This window comes from Tachysurus fulvidraco, chromosome 25 (genome assembly GCF_022655615.1).
Source record: "Tachysurus fulvidraco isolate hzauxx_2018 chromosome 25, HZAU_PFXX_2.0, whole genome shotgun sequence".
NCBI lineage: Eukaryota > Metazoa > Chordata > Actinopteri > Siluriformes > Bagridae > Tachysurus > Tachysurus fulvidraco.
Window position 1 is genome coordinate 10,073,740 of NC_062542.1, and position 19,229 is coordinate 10,092,968.

At 35.4% G+C, this 19,229-nt stretch overlaps 1 protein-coding gene across 8 annotated transcripts in view; it reads right to left on the minus strand.

Moving 5' to 3' along the window:
• Positions 1-4,207: 4,207 nt before the first annotated feature.
• pou6f2 (POU class 6 homeobox 2) overlaps positions 4,208-19,229 on the minus strand; it is an 82,101-nt gene continuing 67,079 nt past the window's right edge. For 7 of the 8 annotated variants that reach the window (XM_047808945.1, XM_027170006.2, XM_047808947.1 and 4 more), the window contains 4 exons: positions 17,856-18,065; positions 14,513-14,669; positions 10,319-10,487; positions 4,208-6,068 (listed from right to left, as the gene is read on the minus strand). In XM_047808945.1, the coding sequence (XP_047664901.1) occupies positions 5,564-6,068; positions 10,319-10,487; positions 14,513-14,669; positions 17,856-18,065 (1,041 nt within the window). In that variant the 3' untranslated portion in view covers positions 4,208-5,563. The remainder of the gene's footprint in view (positions 6,069-10,318; positions 10,488-14,512; positions 14,670-17,855; positions 18,066-19,229) is intronic. The other variant, XM_027170012.2, reaches the window with a different exon arrangement.

The following is a 19,229-nucleotide window of genomic DNA, read 5'->3' on the forward strand; positions in this document are numbered from 1 at the left end:
TAGAAAAGAGGTGTTATTTGTGTAGTAACAGCGTTTAGCTCAGGAGTTATTGACTCGTGAAACTCCAATCTGTGAATATGTGGCCAACTTCCCGCTCCTTCAGTTCTCTCCAGTGCTGGAAAGCTGATCCTATATTAACACGTCCTACTTCTTGCCTTATCGTAAGTCTTTCTTCACCTTCTTTCTTTGTTTTTATCCTCCATGTCAGTAAAAAACGCTTTCTACTAATGTCACACATGATCACTGAACACTCTCTCCGCCGCATATTGACAAGACCCGCCCCCTTCTGCTCATTAGCTACACGTTTGTTTTGATTTTTGTTTTCTTTTCGGCCCGACTCAGTTTTCTCAAGCATTTCTCAAAAAATCGGAGACCCTACCTTTAAGTAACAATAAGAATTAAGTAACAATAAGAATTTTAAAAGACATCAGTAGGGTTTATTAACATTCAGCAGAAGAGGACATCTTTACTTGAATTGAAGTATATCATATCTTTACTTAGTATTCAAGCACAAAGCCATAACCTCAATCAGCATTTTAAAATGCCTATGTAGTTTGTGTTCCTAAAGATCTTTGAGTTAAAAATATCAGGATCCAGAAGTGTTGTTTTTGTTTAATTAAACTTTGTGTCCTCAATTAAGTCAATTTAAATAAAAAATTGCGACTCTACAAATTTTGAGAAAACCTCCAGGGGGTCAATATTTATACAAGACAATATATGTGGCAAAGAACCTACTGGTTCAAAATCCATCCAGGATTTCTTGAAGAGATAATTCAGAGGATAATAGACAGATGACAGGGCATCTAATACGACATAATTAATCACTCTTTACATTCAGAATTCACTACAACAGCACAAGACCACATGAAGTTCATCTCTCTTCAATCAAGGCCTTGAATCTGGCTACAGTGGTTTTTACTTGAATTGGCTGAATACAGACAGGTAAAGATTGGGAAAAAGGCCAGATAATGTTTTTCTTGTCATTACAGTGAGACACTGGGACGTTTAGCAGATGACACCAAAAAATGCCCAGCAATGTCCATTGTGTACTTACAAATACTGATGCATTTTAAAAATCCCAAATTGATCATAAATAATATAATCAAATAATAATAATAATAATAATAATAATAATAATAATAATAATAATAATAATAATAATAATAAATAAAAAAACATCAAAAAATTCGTTGCTCATTGTTGTTCATAGTCGTTCTTATTCAAGGGGACATAAATATAATATAATCAAGGGGATGTAAACATTTCAACTGGTTCATTTGTATAAATAAATTAAAAAAAATTATTTTGTCTTTTGAGCTACATGCAAACATATATTATGTGAAATAGCTCATTTAGGGCAGAACTAAATAAAAACAAAGTTTTTTATACAATGTCACGTTATTATTTTTTTAAAATAATTATCATTTTGTAGATTAAGCAAGTGGGAATGTACATTTATGACTTTATCTATACTTTACATATGTACATGTTTTTTTTTAAATCTCCAGTTGTGATATTCAATATTGAAACATTAGCATCATTTTAATGTAGAGGCAGAATGTAAGGGTTCACTGTGTGGAAAAGCTTCAAGACAACCTCAGAGCAGAGGAAACTGGCCCAGGTATGGTGTATGAGGCCAACCATGTGAGGATCCTGAGACATCTAGAGATTTACCAGCTCCAGTTGGACTCTGCTTCATGAAGTATTCAGACTTTCAAAGAGAAGATGCCAACTACATGTTATCTTTGAGGACAACAACCTCCTCATCAGTACAACATTTGTCAGACTGTACTGTATATTTATAATCGCACCCTCCAGTGTCACCCAAATGAGGATGAGGTTCCCCTTTAAGTCAGGTTCCTCTCAAGGTTTCTTCCTTTACAATATAAGGGAGTTTTACCTTGCCACAGTCACTTCAGTCACTTCAGGCTTGTTCATTGGGATAAATTCAAACACTTTTAAATATCTAAAATTAATCTTGAATTTGTATATTATATTAATCTTTATTTTAACATTTTGTGTTATGTTTATGTTCTGTAAAGCTGCTTTGAGACAATGTCCATTGTTATAAATTGCTATACAAATAAATTTTAATTTAATTTTTGAATTTAAATTGACTGCAATGTGTGTGAGTGTGTGATGGTGGGTGTCCCTTTCCTTTTCCCATGGGGGCCTCTGGGATGCAGTCAGGACCTCCTGTGATTTATAAGCATTGGACAGATGGATAGATAGTTCATTATAGACCTCAGTATTATTTTGATCCTGGTTATGGTGCTGAGCCTGAGCATCGACAAATCAGATGTTTCATGTCAAACAGTTGTTTATTATTAATTATGGTACAAATAAATGATCTGAAGCTGTTCAGGAAAACACAAAGTGCAGCTTTACTGACCAAACATATATTGCTTTATATATACATATATATGTACAGATTTAATAAAATTTAAAGCAGGTTTATCAGCTTTGGTTTCGAGGTGTTCGGTGTCAAAACTTTTCAAATGCTTTCAAAATATTCTCTTTCTTTCTTTCTTTCTTTCTTTCTTTCTTTCTTTCTTTCTTTCTTTCTTTCTTTCTTTCTTTCTTTCTTTCTTTCTCTCTCTCTCTCTCTCTCTCGCTCTCTCTCTCTCTGTCTCTCTCTCTCTCTCTCTCTCTCTGTGTGTGTGTGTGTAATCAGTTCAAGACAATTGAGTTCGGTCACAAAGCTCTCCTTGTGCCCTATTACATTGGGCAATTCCAGTCACAGTCAATAAAGTTCATCAATGTAAATCACATGGGGGCAAACAGACAAACAAACAAACAAAACCGTTACAATAAAGTCTAAAATTTTCTATACACGTAACCCTGGTAACCACAGCATGAAAGATAACTGGTAGACTCACAATCTCTTTGAGTACCTACCATGACTAGTGAAATCTACTTACACACATATACACAAAAATCCACAAGTTGCTGTTCCTTTCTCTTTACTCACTGCTCACTGCATACATGTACAGTCATGAGGTAATCTTGATGCTAGACTTATATGATTCTTCCATTCATTTTCCTCAAACATTTCAAATATTTAAAGATTGTCAGCAACATTCAGCCATTTCTCTGTACAGTGTGCATATTACAATTGAGCTTTGGTCCAGCATTCAAAAGATGAGCAAAGGCAGAACTCATTTCTTTGTCTCTTGGTTTAAGTATTTTTTCTTTTCTTTTCTTTTCTTTTTTTTTTGGTTACAGCTTCTTTGTTAAACATCTGTATGATACACCATGTCTGCAACCATAAGACCCAGGATGTTCAGATGAAAATGAAAAAAGTATGTGATCATTTGTTTTAAACTAGAACAGTTTACATCTAAAAAACTGTAGATAGAAACTGTAACCTGGCAGCTCAATGTGTTGCATTAAAAATATCAACATGAAGCAGAACGCAACACAGCACTTACTTTAGATCATAAAGGCAAATTAAGAAGAATGTATTTTTCTTTTGCTTGAATAAAAACCTGGATATACTTGAATCAGTTGCATTTATATGATTGGAGGAATTGCGTTTATTTTTCCTCTACGAAATATTTTTCTGTAATAAAGTTATTTAAAGCTTCCAAAAACCTGCTAGCTGCAACAATATTTTTTTCATTGCTTTCTGGAGTTAAAACAATATTAAAGCAAAAACATGATTTAAAAAAAAAGTTTAACCTTTGAAATTTATAATGTAGAATCCATTGTTAGAATATTTTTCACTTGACTATAACAAATATCATCATTCTCAATTGAACACACATTGTTTTGACACTATCTTTTTTTTTTTTTGTATTTTCCATGGAAACTAATTTGTAAGCTAAAATGAAACCAGCACAGTTTGACAGATAATAGCACAAACTATAGTATCCAGGGTTATAAAAGGAAACATTATTATTTTTTTTTTATATCTGTGATGGGCTGTGGCTTTCATTAGTCTGTTCAACCTGATCTGATTTCTCAGCAAATTTTGAAGAATTTCAACATAAAGCAACAAAACAGCTGCTAACCAGTCCCTTAACACTAACCAGAATTATTCATAACTACTCATATAAGTTCCATCACTCAGTTGTGTTTTTTTTTGTTGTTGTTTTGTTTTTTACACAATTTCTAGTGTTTCCGAAGCTTTGTGTCAAAAACAACTTTCATTTCTACTTTTTGCAGATATTTGATTTAAATGACATGATTCAAATTACAATCTAGGTTGCCATTTAAAATTGTGATTTTATTAAATATATCTGATTTATTTTGTGTTTATCAAGCAGAAAAAAAACTTAACGACTGTGCTGAAGATATAATATTCCATCATGTAACAACAAAATAGAAGAAAAACAAACTTTAGGTAATGTAAATATTGTACTTGGGTTGTAGTACTTCCTGTTCTGAAGCTCAACCAATGTTTGCAATGGTGCCATTTCAATCAACTGCAAAGTCATAAGAATTTCTAAAAACCAACTCATAAAAAACACATGCATGGTTAGGTTAGAGTACAGCTTCATTTGTATAAAATCAAACAAATGATCCCGATATTTAGAATTCTTATCAATTTTGTAAGAGGGCTGGTTGTTCATTTTGGTAGATTTGTATATTTTGATCATTTCTTTTGTCTGACACACAAAGTTACAACAAACCTAGCGAATTATAAAGTTAACAAAAACATGCACGAAAATGATCAATCTTAGAAATGATCTCATTTAATTTCCACACATCGGTTGTGTGCTGCAAATCATGCAGACCTGAAGCCATTGTTGGGACAAAACACAGAAAAATTTCATCACAGAAAAAGAAAGAAAAAAAAGTTTTTGCCCATTTATAGTCCTTGGGCTACAGCCCATGTCCTTGGGCTGAAGAATGATGTTCTTTGGCTAGAAGGCTTTGGCAATACAATGACATACTGTAGTTTAAGTCACAGCTGCAACAATGTGGGTTCTGCCATATCGACCACCTTTGACATATAACCCATTCTTCCAGAGATAAAAACAAATCTTTTAAATGATACTTTTACAAACAGGAGTGAGGAGACTAAAGAAAGGACCACAGATATATGATGTGGTCATCTCTGAGACAAAGTTTCCAAAGAGTTTGTGATTTCAATTTGAAGACAAAATTAGCATAATATTTACATATAAACCCAAGTGAGCAAGTGAGACAAAGATAATGTTACACCCTCCCACCACCCCAATGCCCCTACACATATAACTTTTTTCTCCTTTTGGTCAGTACAAATGTAAAAATTTAGAACACATTTACAAAAAACAAAACAAAAACCCTTCAGGAATCAGACACATCAGACTTTGGTTGTAGTTTTATAGCTGTCCTTGATTTAGATGTGACCTAGTGAAAATTCTCTGCTTTGTCCTGGATGAGGACCCAGAACCTGTAAGCATTTAGACTTTTTTTGGTCTCTTCACTTCATTGTCATTACAACACTTCTATTAACATTTCTATAATTGTTGGAGGTCCATCATAGTACAGTGTCAGACACATCCAGGTTTTTAGTGTCCAGTCAAGTGAATCATTGGTAAGTGGGTCCAGTTTTTCTCACTTGAGTCCATCTGATCTAAGGATGTTCTTCCAAAGGATCAGCCAGAGGGTCCATAGGTGCGACAGCCCCAAGCTCCGGCTGCTTCAGCCTCTTTATTGTGTTTTTAAGCGCCTGCCTTTTATTGCAGAACCAGACGCGCACCACCTCACGGTCGTAGTTCAGTTTCTCAGCGATCTCAGTCATTTCCTGGCCCGAGGGGTGTGTGTTCTTCTCGAAGTGGCTGTTAAGGATCTCCAGGGCCTGTGGCGTGAAAGAGGTCCGGCGCTTGCGCTTTTTCGATGGCTCACTGCCGATAAACTCTGTCAGGTTCTGCATGCCCGAGCGATGGCGGGCTTCTGCCTCGGCCATCCAGCGCTCCAGCACAGGCTTAATCTTCTGGGCGCTTTTTGGCGTGATGTCCAACTTCTCAAACCTGGCAGGATATAAAAGGCCAGGGTTCAGTTTGCCTGTCAGACTGCTAGCTATAGTGCTCTCTTGGGCTTCCTGTGGTAGGAAAAAGTGGCTTCTCAGGATGGTGTGTCTGGGGGAGAATTGAGAGAGAACAAGCTTACTTCGGCTGCCCTGACGGGGCGAACGGGGTTTGCTGCCTGACCAATTTTCTCAGGAAGGGTCTCCTGGGCCAAGCTACCAGTGAGACAGAGAGTTTCTCTTTTGTAACATTCTTGTTGTGTCAGCAATTGTATGCTGAGAAATCTACTTCCACTAGGGCCTGTGTTTGCAACACAGACTTATTTCTGTGCTAGTTCACTTCGTAACTCTCTGTGTTCACTTTGCAGTGATGGACTGAGGAGACACTTCCACAGACTAGAAAAAAAATTAAATTCTCCAAAATTATACAGCAACTAACTGCTAAAATAAAACAATTTAAGTGGGCTTAAACTCTGTTGTATAACTCAAACACATAATGATTTTAACATAACACACTGAAGTATACTATAACACAACTCATTTAATATTCCCTCTTTCCCTGAGCAGCAAAATGTCCATTTACATGTAAAACCATGATTTATTCACATTAATGGCTTAAATTATTGACTGTAATGCACAATTCTAAATAACTCTGGTATCCAATGAATGTTTAATATTAATACATTTTCATCCCCCAACTTTGCATATGCTTGCAAATACACTTTGTTACACTTTATTAACATTTATGATCATTTATTATTATTATTATTATTATTACTACTACTACTACAACTACTACTGCAATTAGTACAGACTATTGAATTATATGTATTATAATATTATTAAAATATTATTTACTTTATATATTTTATTTATGTATTTTTATTGTTGGTTATGCTTTCGGATCATATTTTGGGATTAGTTTTACTCGGGGTGGTGTGAATATGGTGTTATTTGTTTTGTTATATAAAAAAGCATAATGTTCATCACTTTGTTAATTGTACTTATGATGCAGTAATGCTGAAGTTCATAGTTTGTTCCTGTTTTAAGTAATGAACAATGATTTTTTTTTTAATTTACTTGAAATTGAGATCATATTTTGGATTTTTTTTTTCCATCTTAGTAACATTTATCATGGCTCTAAAACAGCAGGAATGAAAAAAAAAAAAGAAAAAAAAATATTTTTATAGACTGTTCACATACTCTAATGTTAGCGTGTGTTTGAGTGTGTACAGTAGTGCAGGAGGGTGTTCACTAAGCAGCTTACACCTGTCAGACAGGCCAAAAAAAGTCTAGCAGAGGAGAAGAGAGAAACGAGTCCCAGGCTCCTGCAAGGACGTCTTTGACGGAATCTTAACTGGCAGTTGAGGAGACGCCTCGAGCAGGAGCAAAGGCCTCTGCTCTCAGGACCTCAATGCAACAAGACACAATTTTTTACTCTTAACACAAGGATGAGTGACAGTCCTATGTGAACACTGGACAGAAGAGGACGCAAAATCCAGAGATTTGGCATAGTGAAGTCCTAACTTATTTATTCATTTATGAATTAATACATCATGCTGTATCTTTTTTTTTTGTTGGCTTGAATCTGTTACCATTTGCTGTTCTAATGAAAAACAGTTTCATAAATCCTTTTAAAGTTCATTGGGCTTTTTATAACTACATAGAAATGATATATAAACTGTGTTATATTTGTAAACTAAATATTATATACTTGTATCTGTATAATAAGTGCAGAAATACAAGCTGCACATGAGAGACAGTCTTCCAGTGAACACTGAACAGGATAAAATGCAGTATGCTAAATAATTCTCTGATGTATATACGCCAATGTTAAGCACCATTTCTGACTAATTTATTCTGCAAATTACAACCAGTAGCTAGTCCATGAATCATTCATGTTAGCTGCTGTTTTAATGTGAGTTAATGGTGTACATTCATGTGGCTTAAACGTCTTAAAGCGATTCTCATCACCAGATTATGCAGTGACCATTTTGGACGTGTTCATGTGCATCGTTGCATCCTAAGTAGGATTTATGCTGCAGATGGTTGTGAATTGTTGCATGTAAGAGGAAGAAAATTTGATTGCTACAAAAATATCCTGAATAACATTAACTGCATTATGTTACACATTGCATTAACATACAATAACATTAGTGAAGTGTTAAATAGACTCTTAGATTTATTTTTAGGTCTTCAGTGGATTCACCAATCTCTGAGGTTTTCAATCCATTGGCTTTGATCAGGACTGACCACATCGCTTCTGTGAGTATTGGGGAAAACAGTATAGAATGTTTTTTTCTTCAATCTAAGCTCTAAGAGATCAGACAACATGGAGACATCTGTCAAGCTGAGTTTGACCGAGCACAGACTAGAAGAGCCCCAAGAGCCAACACAGAAAAAACTCCACAAACTCATCCTTATCCTCCTCATCTTTGTTGATGTTAACCAAAGGAAAGCATGTGAAATCTGCTGTTAACCCCCCAACATAGAGTAGTCTGTCATGTTCAATGTCATAGAAATGAATGAGTAATTAAATAAAAGCTGTCATCTCCGTTCTAAAGAATTTGGATGAAAGAACATGGAATGAAAGCTTCACATCACCCATTTATTTTGCAGCGCAATGGCTTTTAATGTATGTTTCCTAAATATCTGAATTATGTATTTGGGAAGTATAAATATTTCATGCAAAATTTTTGAGACTTTAAACATTAGTTTGAAGCTTCGTAATTCCCCGCCAACTTGCCCCTCAGTTCTGTCACAGTGTTTCAGGTTTTATTCTGCGTTTGATGTTGAGAGGATGAAATTTTTAAAATTGCGTGACATCGCTGTGACACATAAACACAAGCAGCTCATCATCCTGCACTAAGATTTCAGCAATGATCAGCTCTAAAAAAGAAGAGAGAGAAAACTATTTAACAAAATTCAAATGTGCCACAGCAAAAATTTAATCTGTGAGAGCATCCGAGACCAAAGAGATTCATTTATAGCTGAATTTTCTAATATGATAATATAAAATCAGGGTACGGTTGGTTTAGTGTTTATATTTCAGATCCATATGTGAACTTTATTAGGATAATAAGATTTTAAGGTTATTAACAATTTACTATTATGACTAGGTTTTCTACAAGAAAACAAAAGATTTGAAGTAAGTCTATCTAAAATCTTCTGATAATTTTATGCTAACATGATACATAATGTCTGACGGAGGAGAACAATGAGTAATAAAGGGAATAATGGCTTCAAAAGGCTTTAAAGGTGATTTCTGAGGCACTTTGCTGAATATTTTGTCCTTCATCATAATGCTCCAAATCCTTGCTTTATGGTTTATGAACATGTTAGCTTTATTAATAGTTTAGTTCTGTCACATTCTCTTTAGCTAAATCCATGAGGTACACATGTAGACCTTAGTAATTATTAAATGCTTTAAGTGCTTCTCTTAAAACTGCTATTACATTTTGCATACACTTAACACTCTTATATACACAGGACAAAGTGAAGAAGACACAGTTTAATATGTAATAAAAATAAATGTCAGTTATGCATCGACCATCAACTTATGAATACAAGACCAAAATCTTATGGAGTATAGAGAGTATGGATATAAGCTCATACCTCACATCTCTTATTTTCTTAGTTCCTTTCCTGGGCATTTAATAACATAGAGGTTTTTTGTTTTTCAGTAAGATTTGCATATTATTTTATTTTATTTATTATTTATTAAATAACTAAATGTTATTTACTGTTAATTAATGAAGGTTAAATATTAAAATCACCCAGCTACCAATGAAATGAGGAATGTCCTCATATTTAGGACCATATTTCTCCCTGCAAATTTAAATTTTTTCCAAAGAATACTTATTATATCTATTTTTGTACATATGACTTTAGGTTGATAAATGTGAGATACATTTTTGTTATTAGTTTTTTTTCTTTAAGAATTGATCACTTGGCTTTTAAAATGTATTTTTCTTGTATAATAACTTCACATCTGCTATCCAAAGTAAAGAAAGTCATTACATATATATGTCAGGACATTATCACAATCTATAAAGATTTATTGGCAATTACATTGTGTTGCTTTGCTTTTGGAGTAGATCAGCTTTTGCTCTCTCAACATGAATTTTATTATGATTCCATTAGGCAGTGCAAATGAGTAGACACAGAAGATTTCAGTCTATATTAGAGCTAGATAGTGTACAATAATTAGCAGGGTGTGGTGCTTTCTCCTTTCTCGACTCACTCTGAGACAAATGCCAATTTATTGGATCCTGTTGCTGTTTATTGGGATGCTTTTCTAGGTGTTGTTGGCTAAACTAGCTTTGCACCCTGTAATACTGAGCAGTTCTTGGCTCTCCTTACCTGCAGATGGCGGACTGGCTGTAGGCAGGTCCCTCTGTGGCACTGAGAGCTTGGCCCACCTGAGTTTGCGTCAGACCGAGAGACAGACGACGGATTTTAAACGCTTTGGCAAATTCTCGGATCTCCTCCAGATTCACACCATCCACTTCACTCTGTGCAGTTTGAGGGTCTGAGAAACAAATAAATATAGATAAATATGAAAACATGGAACCTTGAAAAGAGGTAGTTTATTTAATTATCTTCATTAATGATAAAAAAAAAATGGAAATAATGAAAAATGCGAAAAAATGCAAGTTGAGATGAGGGAAATAAAGGGGCACAGCGAAAAAAAAAACAATCTGACTCATTATACTGAAATTTCTAATTATCTATTAGAGCGTAATGGATACATTCATTGTTATCGTTATAACAGCAATTACAGTGTATCCATTTCCTGAAAAAAAGTGGGAAATGTGGGGAAAAGTGCATTTTGACTCGTACAAAAAAAGCAAAACTTACTTTTGCCTTCCAGAAAGTTAAATAAAAAGATTGTAAAAAGGTTCATAAGTAAAAAATAAAAATAAAAAGAACCAAACCAAAGGAAATGTTTTTGTTCTAAAATAAATTTTTTTTAATGATATTACAAATTCTCACTCATTTTCTACCGCTTTTATCCGAACTACCTCGGGTCACGGGGAGCCTGTGCCTATCTCAGGCGTCATCGGGCATCAAGGCAAGATACACCCTGGACGGAGTGCCAACCCATCGCAGGGAACACACACACACACACACACACTACGGACAATTTTTCCAGAGATGCCAATTAACCTACCATGCATGTCTTTAGACTGTGGGAGGAAACTGGAGTACCCAGAGGAAACCCCCTAGGCACGGGGAGAACATGCAAACTCTGCACACACAAGGCGGAGGCGGGAATTCGAACCCCGACCCTGGAGGTGTGAGGTGAACGTGCTACCCACTAAGCCACCGTGCCCCCCATATTACAAATTTCTATTTGTAAATGTTAATAATCATAATTTTTTGTTGTATAAAACAACTCTTCAGTTTCTGACAAATTTTGTGTCAATTATATCAGATTATATAGGGTTCAATTAAAAACATTAGCATGTAATTCTCAAATATGTCATCCTCAATTTGTCATCTCACAGATATACAGAATTTTCCTAAATGAATTCAAAGCTTTTTCTTTAAAAATCCTCCTTTAGCCTGAGTTAACTGGACAAAACAATTATGTAATTTCGAGAAGGGAACTTATGGCTTCCTAGTATTCAAAAACATTTTCTGGGTAGAAGAAATTTGTAGTTTGTTTCTAGCAGTTTGCTAGTCAATAAAATGTGTTTTTTCGTTGTATGTCACTCTAGTCCTGTTTAACATTCTGCTTATATGTGGAAAAAGTTTGGCAGATTAAATTATTCATGTTGGTCATTATCAATGAATTATTAAAGAATCCTCGGGGCATATTGAAGGTAAAAAACCTAGTGAAGCGATCCCTTGTCATTCCTCATAAGTAAATGTGATCTTCAAACATAGAGCAGTACTCGCCTCTGCTCTGGCCTTGTAATGTTTAATGGTGGAGATGAAGATGAAGATAAATGACTTATATTTAACAAGACATACTCAGTTATAGTCAAACACATTTAAAGGTAAACTCAAGCAGTTACTTATAGATCTGACTGAATGACTGTCCTTTAGCTTAAAGATAACAGACAAAAACAAAGTGCAAGATCATCAGTTGTCTCTGCAGCTTCTATTAGTCTGAACTTAAAAGCAAATCTACAGAAATTAGGAGAAAATTTCTGTAGTTTGAACTTTTGCCTAGTAAAATGCATGTCACCCCTCAGCATGGTCATGTAAGTTAGGTTGTAGGACATAAAAAGGTTTACTGAGGTTGGACACACTCTGGAAACTTTTGTATAAAATATAGTTAAAATATAGTTTTAATATAGTTTTTTTTATTTATCTATTAAATTATTTTTTAATATAATTTATAATTTCATTATAATTATGTTATAAATATTTATTTATTTATTTATTTAGTACTGGCCTGGGGATGTGGTAGCTTAGTAGTTAAGGCATTGTATTACCAATCGGAAGGTTGTGAGTCCAATTCCTCTGTCCACCAAGCTGCTACTGCTGGGCCCCTGAGCAAGGCCCTTAACCCTCAGTTGCTTAGTTATACAAAACGAGATAAAAATATAAGTTGCTCTGGATAAGATCATCTGCCAAATACTGTAAATGTAAAGCAGCCAAAATTAAAATGACTGCATTCAAAAATCTTTTTACCTCCTATTTTCTTAAGCACATCACAGACATTTTCATATCCAGTATTTGATTGGAAATGAATTGATTAGGCTTATGTTTGGTTGGCTACAATATAACTTAAGAATTTTTTTATTAAGTCCAAGCTTAACATTGAGTGTTTAATTGAGATGCAACTGTGTCTGTGCCTTAATACTCAAGAAAATAAAGGATTGTTGTACTGAAGGTGAGGAAAACGGAAGGACTCGATACTGATGATAGAGTAAAATATAAAAACAAATACACTCCATTTTGAAACTATTGGAACAACAAGATCAATTCTTTCTGGGGCTTTTTCTAGACACTAAAGGGAGCTGTTTTTCAGATCAAACTATAAATCATAAATCAGAATTTCGGCTTTCATTTCTTGATATTTACATCTGGAGGTGTTAAACTTGTAGAAGATGGCCCCTTTTGTTTGACCTCCAAATTTTCCAAATGATCAAAAATTTTAGAGCTTAAATTCTTGTTTCCCAGGTTTATTCCGTAAGATTTTAAATACTGTAACAATAAATAGCTCTGAGTTTCTTCTCTTGGCTTGAGTCCTGGGTTTCACATGTGAAAACTGCATTTGTTGGCCAAGAACAAAACAATTAACAAGTGAAAGAAGTCTGAAGCATGAAAAAACATCACAGAGGGAGAGGAAACACAAAGGGAGATGTCAGTATCAGTTCTAATACTTTGCTAACCTAAGGATTTGGTTGTTTAACACATCTAGATATAAATTATTCAAGAAATGAAAGCTGAAATTCTGACCTATCATCTTATTTTCATCTTTTGATTTCAAAACCATGGACCTTCAGTGGAAAAATAAATAAATAAATAAATAAATAAATAAATAAATAAATAAATAAATAAATAAACCTTGACTTCCAATACTTGGAAGGTAGTGTATAATACATATAAATATAACATTACCAAAATAACAATAAGTTTAATACTTTAAATATTGAAGAGGTTTCTTATTCTTTAGAGAGAACTAAATATATAAAGCCTTTATTCATTGAGTCCGATCAAAGCAAACATTCAGCCTTTTGTAGCTCTGGGTCACTGATTTTTTCTCACTTCTTTCAACCTATGTTCTCCAGATTTCAGCAAGACAAGGACACTGTGACAAATACAGTGTGGCATAGAAAGCTACACCATGGCAGCAAATTGATGAAATGAATAGAGAATGCCAGAGGTATTACATACATTTTGATACAGAAGAAGGGGAAAAATATGAAACAGACCATTGGCTGCGTTTGCAACAAGTCGATCAATGGCAACTTCCCTTTTATTGAATTCAAAACTCCATCACAGATGGCTTTGAAACAGGTTTAAGGCAATTGCCTGTGACAAATGAGAATTTATCTAAGTAAAGCAGTTTTTTAAAGAGACGCCGGGTCTGTGACAGGCAGCAGGGAGTGATTTATATGTGGTGGCTAAGCAACTCCACACACAAGCCACTGTTTATGACACATACACTTTTTAATGCACACAGTCAGAAAGAAAAAGTGCACAAAAAAAAAAACAATCCAAATACTGTTCGTCTCCAGACAAAGACAGGAATAAATATCAGTACAGTGTTCGGCCATGTAGATGGCAGACCTTGATGCACAGAGGATAAAAAACAAAATTTCAAAGCTCTCAGATTTCTTTGTATTCTGAATTGAACAGACATTTACTTGTGTATTTGAAGGCTATGATCTCTGCTTGCTTTACAATATTCAAAGCGTTATTTATTTATTCCACAATGTATACAGAGTGCTATAATAACATACCTGTTAGAAACACCGCTTCACTAAACACTAATTTTATCCATGATTTCTGAGTATGTGTGTGCGTGTGTCTGTGTACATGAGTGTGTGTGTGTGTGTGTGTGTGCGTGTGTGAGAGAGAGCTGTGAGTACTCACTGCTAACCAGCTGCCCCACGCTGAGTGCTGAAGATGAAGAAGAAGAGGTCGAAGAGGATGAAGATGCTTGCCGGAGAGGACTCTGGCTGTGGGGCATTCGCAGCAGGCCTGGCTGTGACACAGGGGGAGGTGGCTGTGTCTGGGCAGCCTGGGAGAGCTGTGGAGACACACACATGCAAATATAAACACAGTCACAACTGCAACTACCAGAGACAGAGTCTATAAATTGAGAGAGTTCAGTGTACAGTAGTTAGTTAATTTATAATTTAAAGGAAAGAAAGATTAGGAATAGCTGAGATGTTATATATAATCCTATATAAGCAATATGGTGAAAAGTATATTATGTGCACACCTTATTGAGGCTTTCCTCCATATTTTGAAAAGTGTGTGGGTTTTTTCTACAGCTGAATACCTGAATATTTGTCATACAAACACATAAACACATTGTCTAACCACATGTATGTACTGCATGGGGAAAATAACAAAACAATATAAAAAAACTGTTTACACGACACGTTTTTGTATGTGTGTTGGTGCGTGTGTGTGTGTGTGTGTGTGTGTGTGCGCGTGCGTGCGTGCGTACGTGTGCGTGTTAGCTGAGTCTTTTAGTCAAATAGTATGCAACATTATTCAGAAAGATATACTGAACACTATTTTTTAGTTATTTTTAATAAACAATATTATTCATTATGGTCTGTTACAGGAAAGTGAAGTAATTAATAACAGCGTGTGTCTCATGTTTACTTTTACATACAGTATGTGCAATTTTAGATCATTAGGCAAGTTTCAGGTTTCACATATTCCAAAAATCCTTGCAAAAACTTTTGTATATGTGATTTTATTTTCTAATGGGTAAAAGCAGTGCCACTGTAATCTTTACAAAAAGAAAAAAGTAAAAGAAAAAAATAGGCACTGTTGTTAATCTGTATACAGATTAAAAGTGCACAATGGGAAAGCTGGTGTATTTGGCATTCAGGGCTTAAAGTGAATCATGGATGCTCGAGTTTAGGGAAAAGTAGTAACCAGAATTCTACTGGTGCTGTACAGGTTGTCATTATGAGCTGTGCGTCAAGAGCATAAAACGATGTATTCATGTTATATGCACAGTTGATTTGCCTTTACACGATCGAGACAATGCAGGTCCTGGAGGAAAATAAAGTAGAGTTGGATTCTTTGTGCTAGTCCCTAGTGCTATTAATTATAGCAGAGACTGACTAGAGACTGTGTGTGTGTGTGTATGTGAGAGAGAGAGAGAGAGAGAGAGAGAGAGAGAGAGAGAGAGAGAGAGATAGATAGATAGATAGATAGATAGAGAGAGAGAATGTTTGTGCTAGTGTTTGTTTGGATGTCAGAACAAGTGTTGCATACACTGTCAGAACTGTCGACAGCTGCTGCAGAATTATCCCGAATCTGCGGTGCTCGCACAGAGCCAGTCGTGTTTGACAGCCATAAATTATCAGGGACACAGAAATGGTTGGTGTTTTAGAGTGCACACAAAACCATAAACATTATTACAAACACATTAGTGTGTTTGCACGAGTGATCAAACGGCCTATGAAAATGACACACAGCACCTCCCAGAGAAATGAGATTAACTTGGGTGCATTTTTTCCACTGAATGACTCTAAATCGTGGGGTGGGATATGGGCAAGCATTATTTGTCTGTAGTATATATCAATAGTGTAGTGAAGACAAATGCCTCTGTGTGTGTGTGTGTGTGTGTGTGTGTGTGTGTGTGTGTGTGTGTGTGTGTGTGTGTGTGTGTGTGTGTGTGTGTGTGTGTGTGTGTGTGAAAAAGACCTTTTCTATTGAAGTAGTTCTATTGAATAAGTGTGTTGTACTCTGAAGTCTCTCTCTCTACACACACACACACACACACACACACACACACACACACACACACACACACACACACACACACACACACACAATGAATTAATGAATTATTATTATTATTAATACTTTTCTCTTTATCCTACATGCTCAAACACACAGACATCTCTCTCTCTCTCTCTCTCTCTCTCTCTCTCTCTCTCAATGCCAATTTATTTATTTAATGCAAAAGGAAGGTAGAAACTTTATCTTCAGTTTTAAATAAACTTTTTAAACTTTAAATGTCTTTATCCTTTTTTAACAATCTATATAATATGAAGAATATGACATCAGGGAAAATAAGAATAAATTACACTTCTCCCTTTTCTTTTAAACTGTGGTATTTTCTGATATAGCAAATATAGAGCTAAAAAAATACGTTATGTCTTATATAATGTGTTCTGGTTTGCACAAGCATCTATAGAGCACTGAAAGAAACATCTTTAGCTTATTAACTGGATCATGATACTGAATATACAGGATATTTTGTACACTCCCAAAATCATGATTATTCATAATTATCTACAAAACCATAATTTTAGTTACAATAAACATACCATGAACTTTAATACACCAGTAGCATTAATAAAGTAACTAACACTTCTACTGAATTTTACTTTTCTTATAATAAATTAAAGAACCCAAATAATCAACTTCTGCACTATTTAATCTTTATCCCATCACTGAGTAAAATGAAGGCCCAATGAGCCAACACCTTCAACAACATGATTACTGATGTTAACTAGCAAAACTCTGAACTGAGGCTGGATAGAAAGTTGTTTACATCTGAACACCAGAGTTCTGTAATTTACAGACATTCAGGCAAGAAACATGTGTCAGAACAATATGATAGTACTACAGTAATGTTATGCAATGATGTGCTGTCACTATGAGCTGCAATAATGAACTATGTTAATGTACTGCCATAATGTAAGTATAATGTACCATAATAATGCGCTATAGTGATACACTGTCATAATGTAAGTATAATGTGCTGTAATAATGTACTATAGTGATGAACTGTAGTGACGTACTGCCATAATGTACTATAGTGATGTCAGTGTTACATTTACATTACATCTACAGCATTTTGCAGACTCACTTATCCAGAGCAACTTCCATTTTTATCTCATTTTATACAAATGAGCAATTGAGGGTTAAAGGCCTTGCTCAGGGCCACCAGGCTACCATCTCCCAGTGTTAATAAACTGTCATAATGTAGTTATAATGTAATGTAAAATTGTACTATAATGATGTCAGTATTAATAAACTGTCTTAATGTGCTGTAATGTACTGTAATATTGTAGTATAGTGATGTACTCTAGTGATGTTCTGTCATCACGTACTGGAGTGTGTGTGTGTGTGTGTGTGTGTGTGTGTGTGTGTGTGTGTGTGTGTGTGTGTGTGTGTGTGTGTGTGTGTGTGTGTGAGAGAGAGAGAGAGAGAGAGAGAGAGAGACATTAGTGCTGACCTGCTGTCCAGGTTTGATTGGTGATAGTGTGATTCCCTGTGTGTTGATGACAGGCAGGATCTGGTTTCCGATCACTGTGGCAATGATCTGACCTTGTGCATTGGTCAGCAGTTGTGGCGTGATTGGCTGGACCTGGAGAGATGAAGTTCCTCCTCCTGTTTGGTTGGAAGGTCCTGCAGAGTTTGGCATCAGTGGGATTGTACCAATTATCTATAAATATAAGGGTGGACAAAGAAGGATTTCAGAATGTGTTCAGAGACATATTTACTGTATTCATATCAAGTAAAATTAAATATGCAGTTGTCTGATTAATCATGTAGAAGCACATGTGCTAAAATCAAGAAAAACATTAAAGTATAATGAGAAAGTACTCGATTAAACATTAAACATTAAGATCTAAAAGTCCACATTCAAGGACTGTTTTATTACATCAATTATGAAAACAAATATACATTTGGCAAATTATGTTGTGCTGGCTTTTACTAATTAATGCCAAAATGTTTCTTTGCATATTGCATTAAGGACCATACCTGAGTTTTTTTCATTCCCAAGTTATAAACAATGATCTATCTAATACTATGTATTTATAATAAAGTATTGAGTGAATAAAAATCAGTTCACTCTTCACAGACTGTTTACTTCAGAGGAAATGAAAGACGTCAGCAAACAGCTGAAGAAGTCACTGGAAGATTGGCCTCAAACACACACACACACACACACACACACACACACACACACACACACACACACACACACACACACACACACACACACACACACACACACACACACACACACCAGCTATATGTCCTTGTACCAGAAACCTCAGATCATCAAGCTTGTTTTGCTTGGGACTGTCAGGTACGTCCCACATGATTATCTGTCAAAGTGGTTTGAGCATTGCTACGGTCAAAGTGCTGTAGAAAATGTAGGCGCATACACACACTCATTTCACACACATATTATACACACCTAGTAAAGGTCAGGATGTGAGTAGATTTGTGTTAACTGGTGCACACCACTGACTCATATCCATTATAAGACCAGATGAAATGTGTGTGTGTGTGTGTGTGTGTGTGTGTGTGTGTGTGTGTGTGTGTGTGTGTGTGTGTGTGTGTGTGTGTGTGTGTTTGCGTGTGTGCAGCTTGTGTCTATTTAGTGACTCTGTAATTTAGAACGTGATTGAGACAGTTGTGGCACTTAAGGCATCATTCAATCCACCGCAAACACTACCACGCCACACACACACACACACACACCCACACACACACACACACACACACACACACACACACACACACACACACACACACACACACACACACACACACACACACATTTCTAATTCCCGCTTTCCTATTCTCACACCCAAAA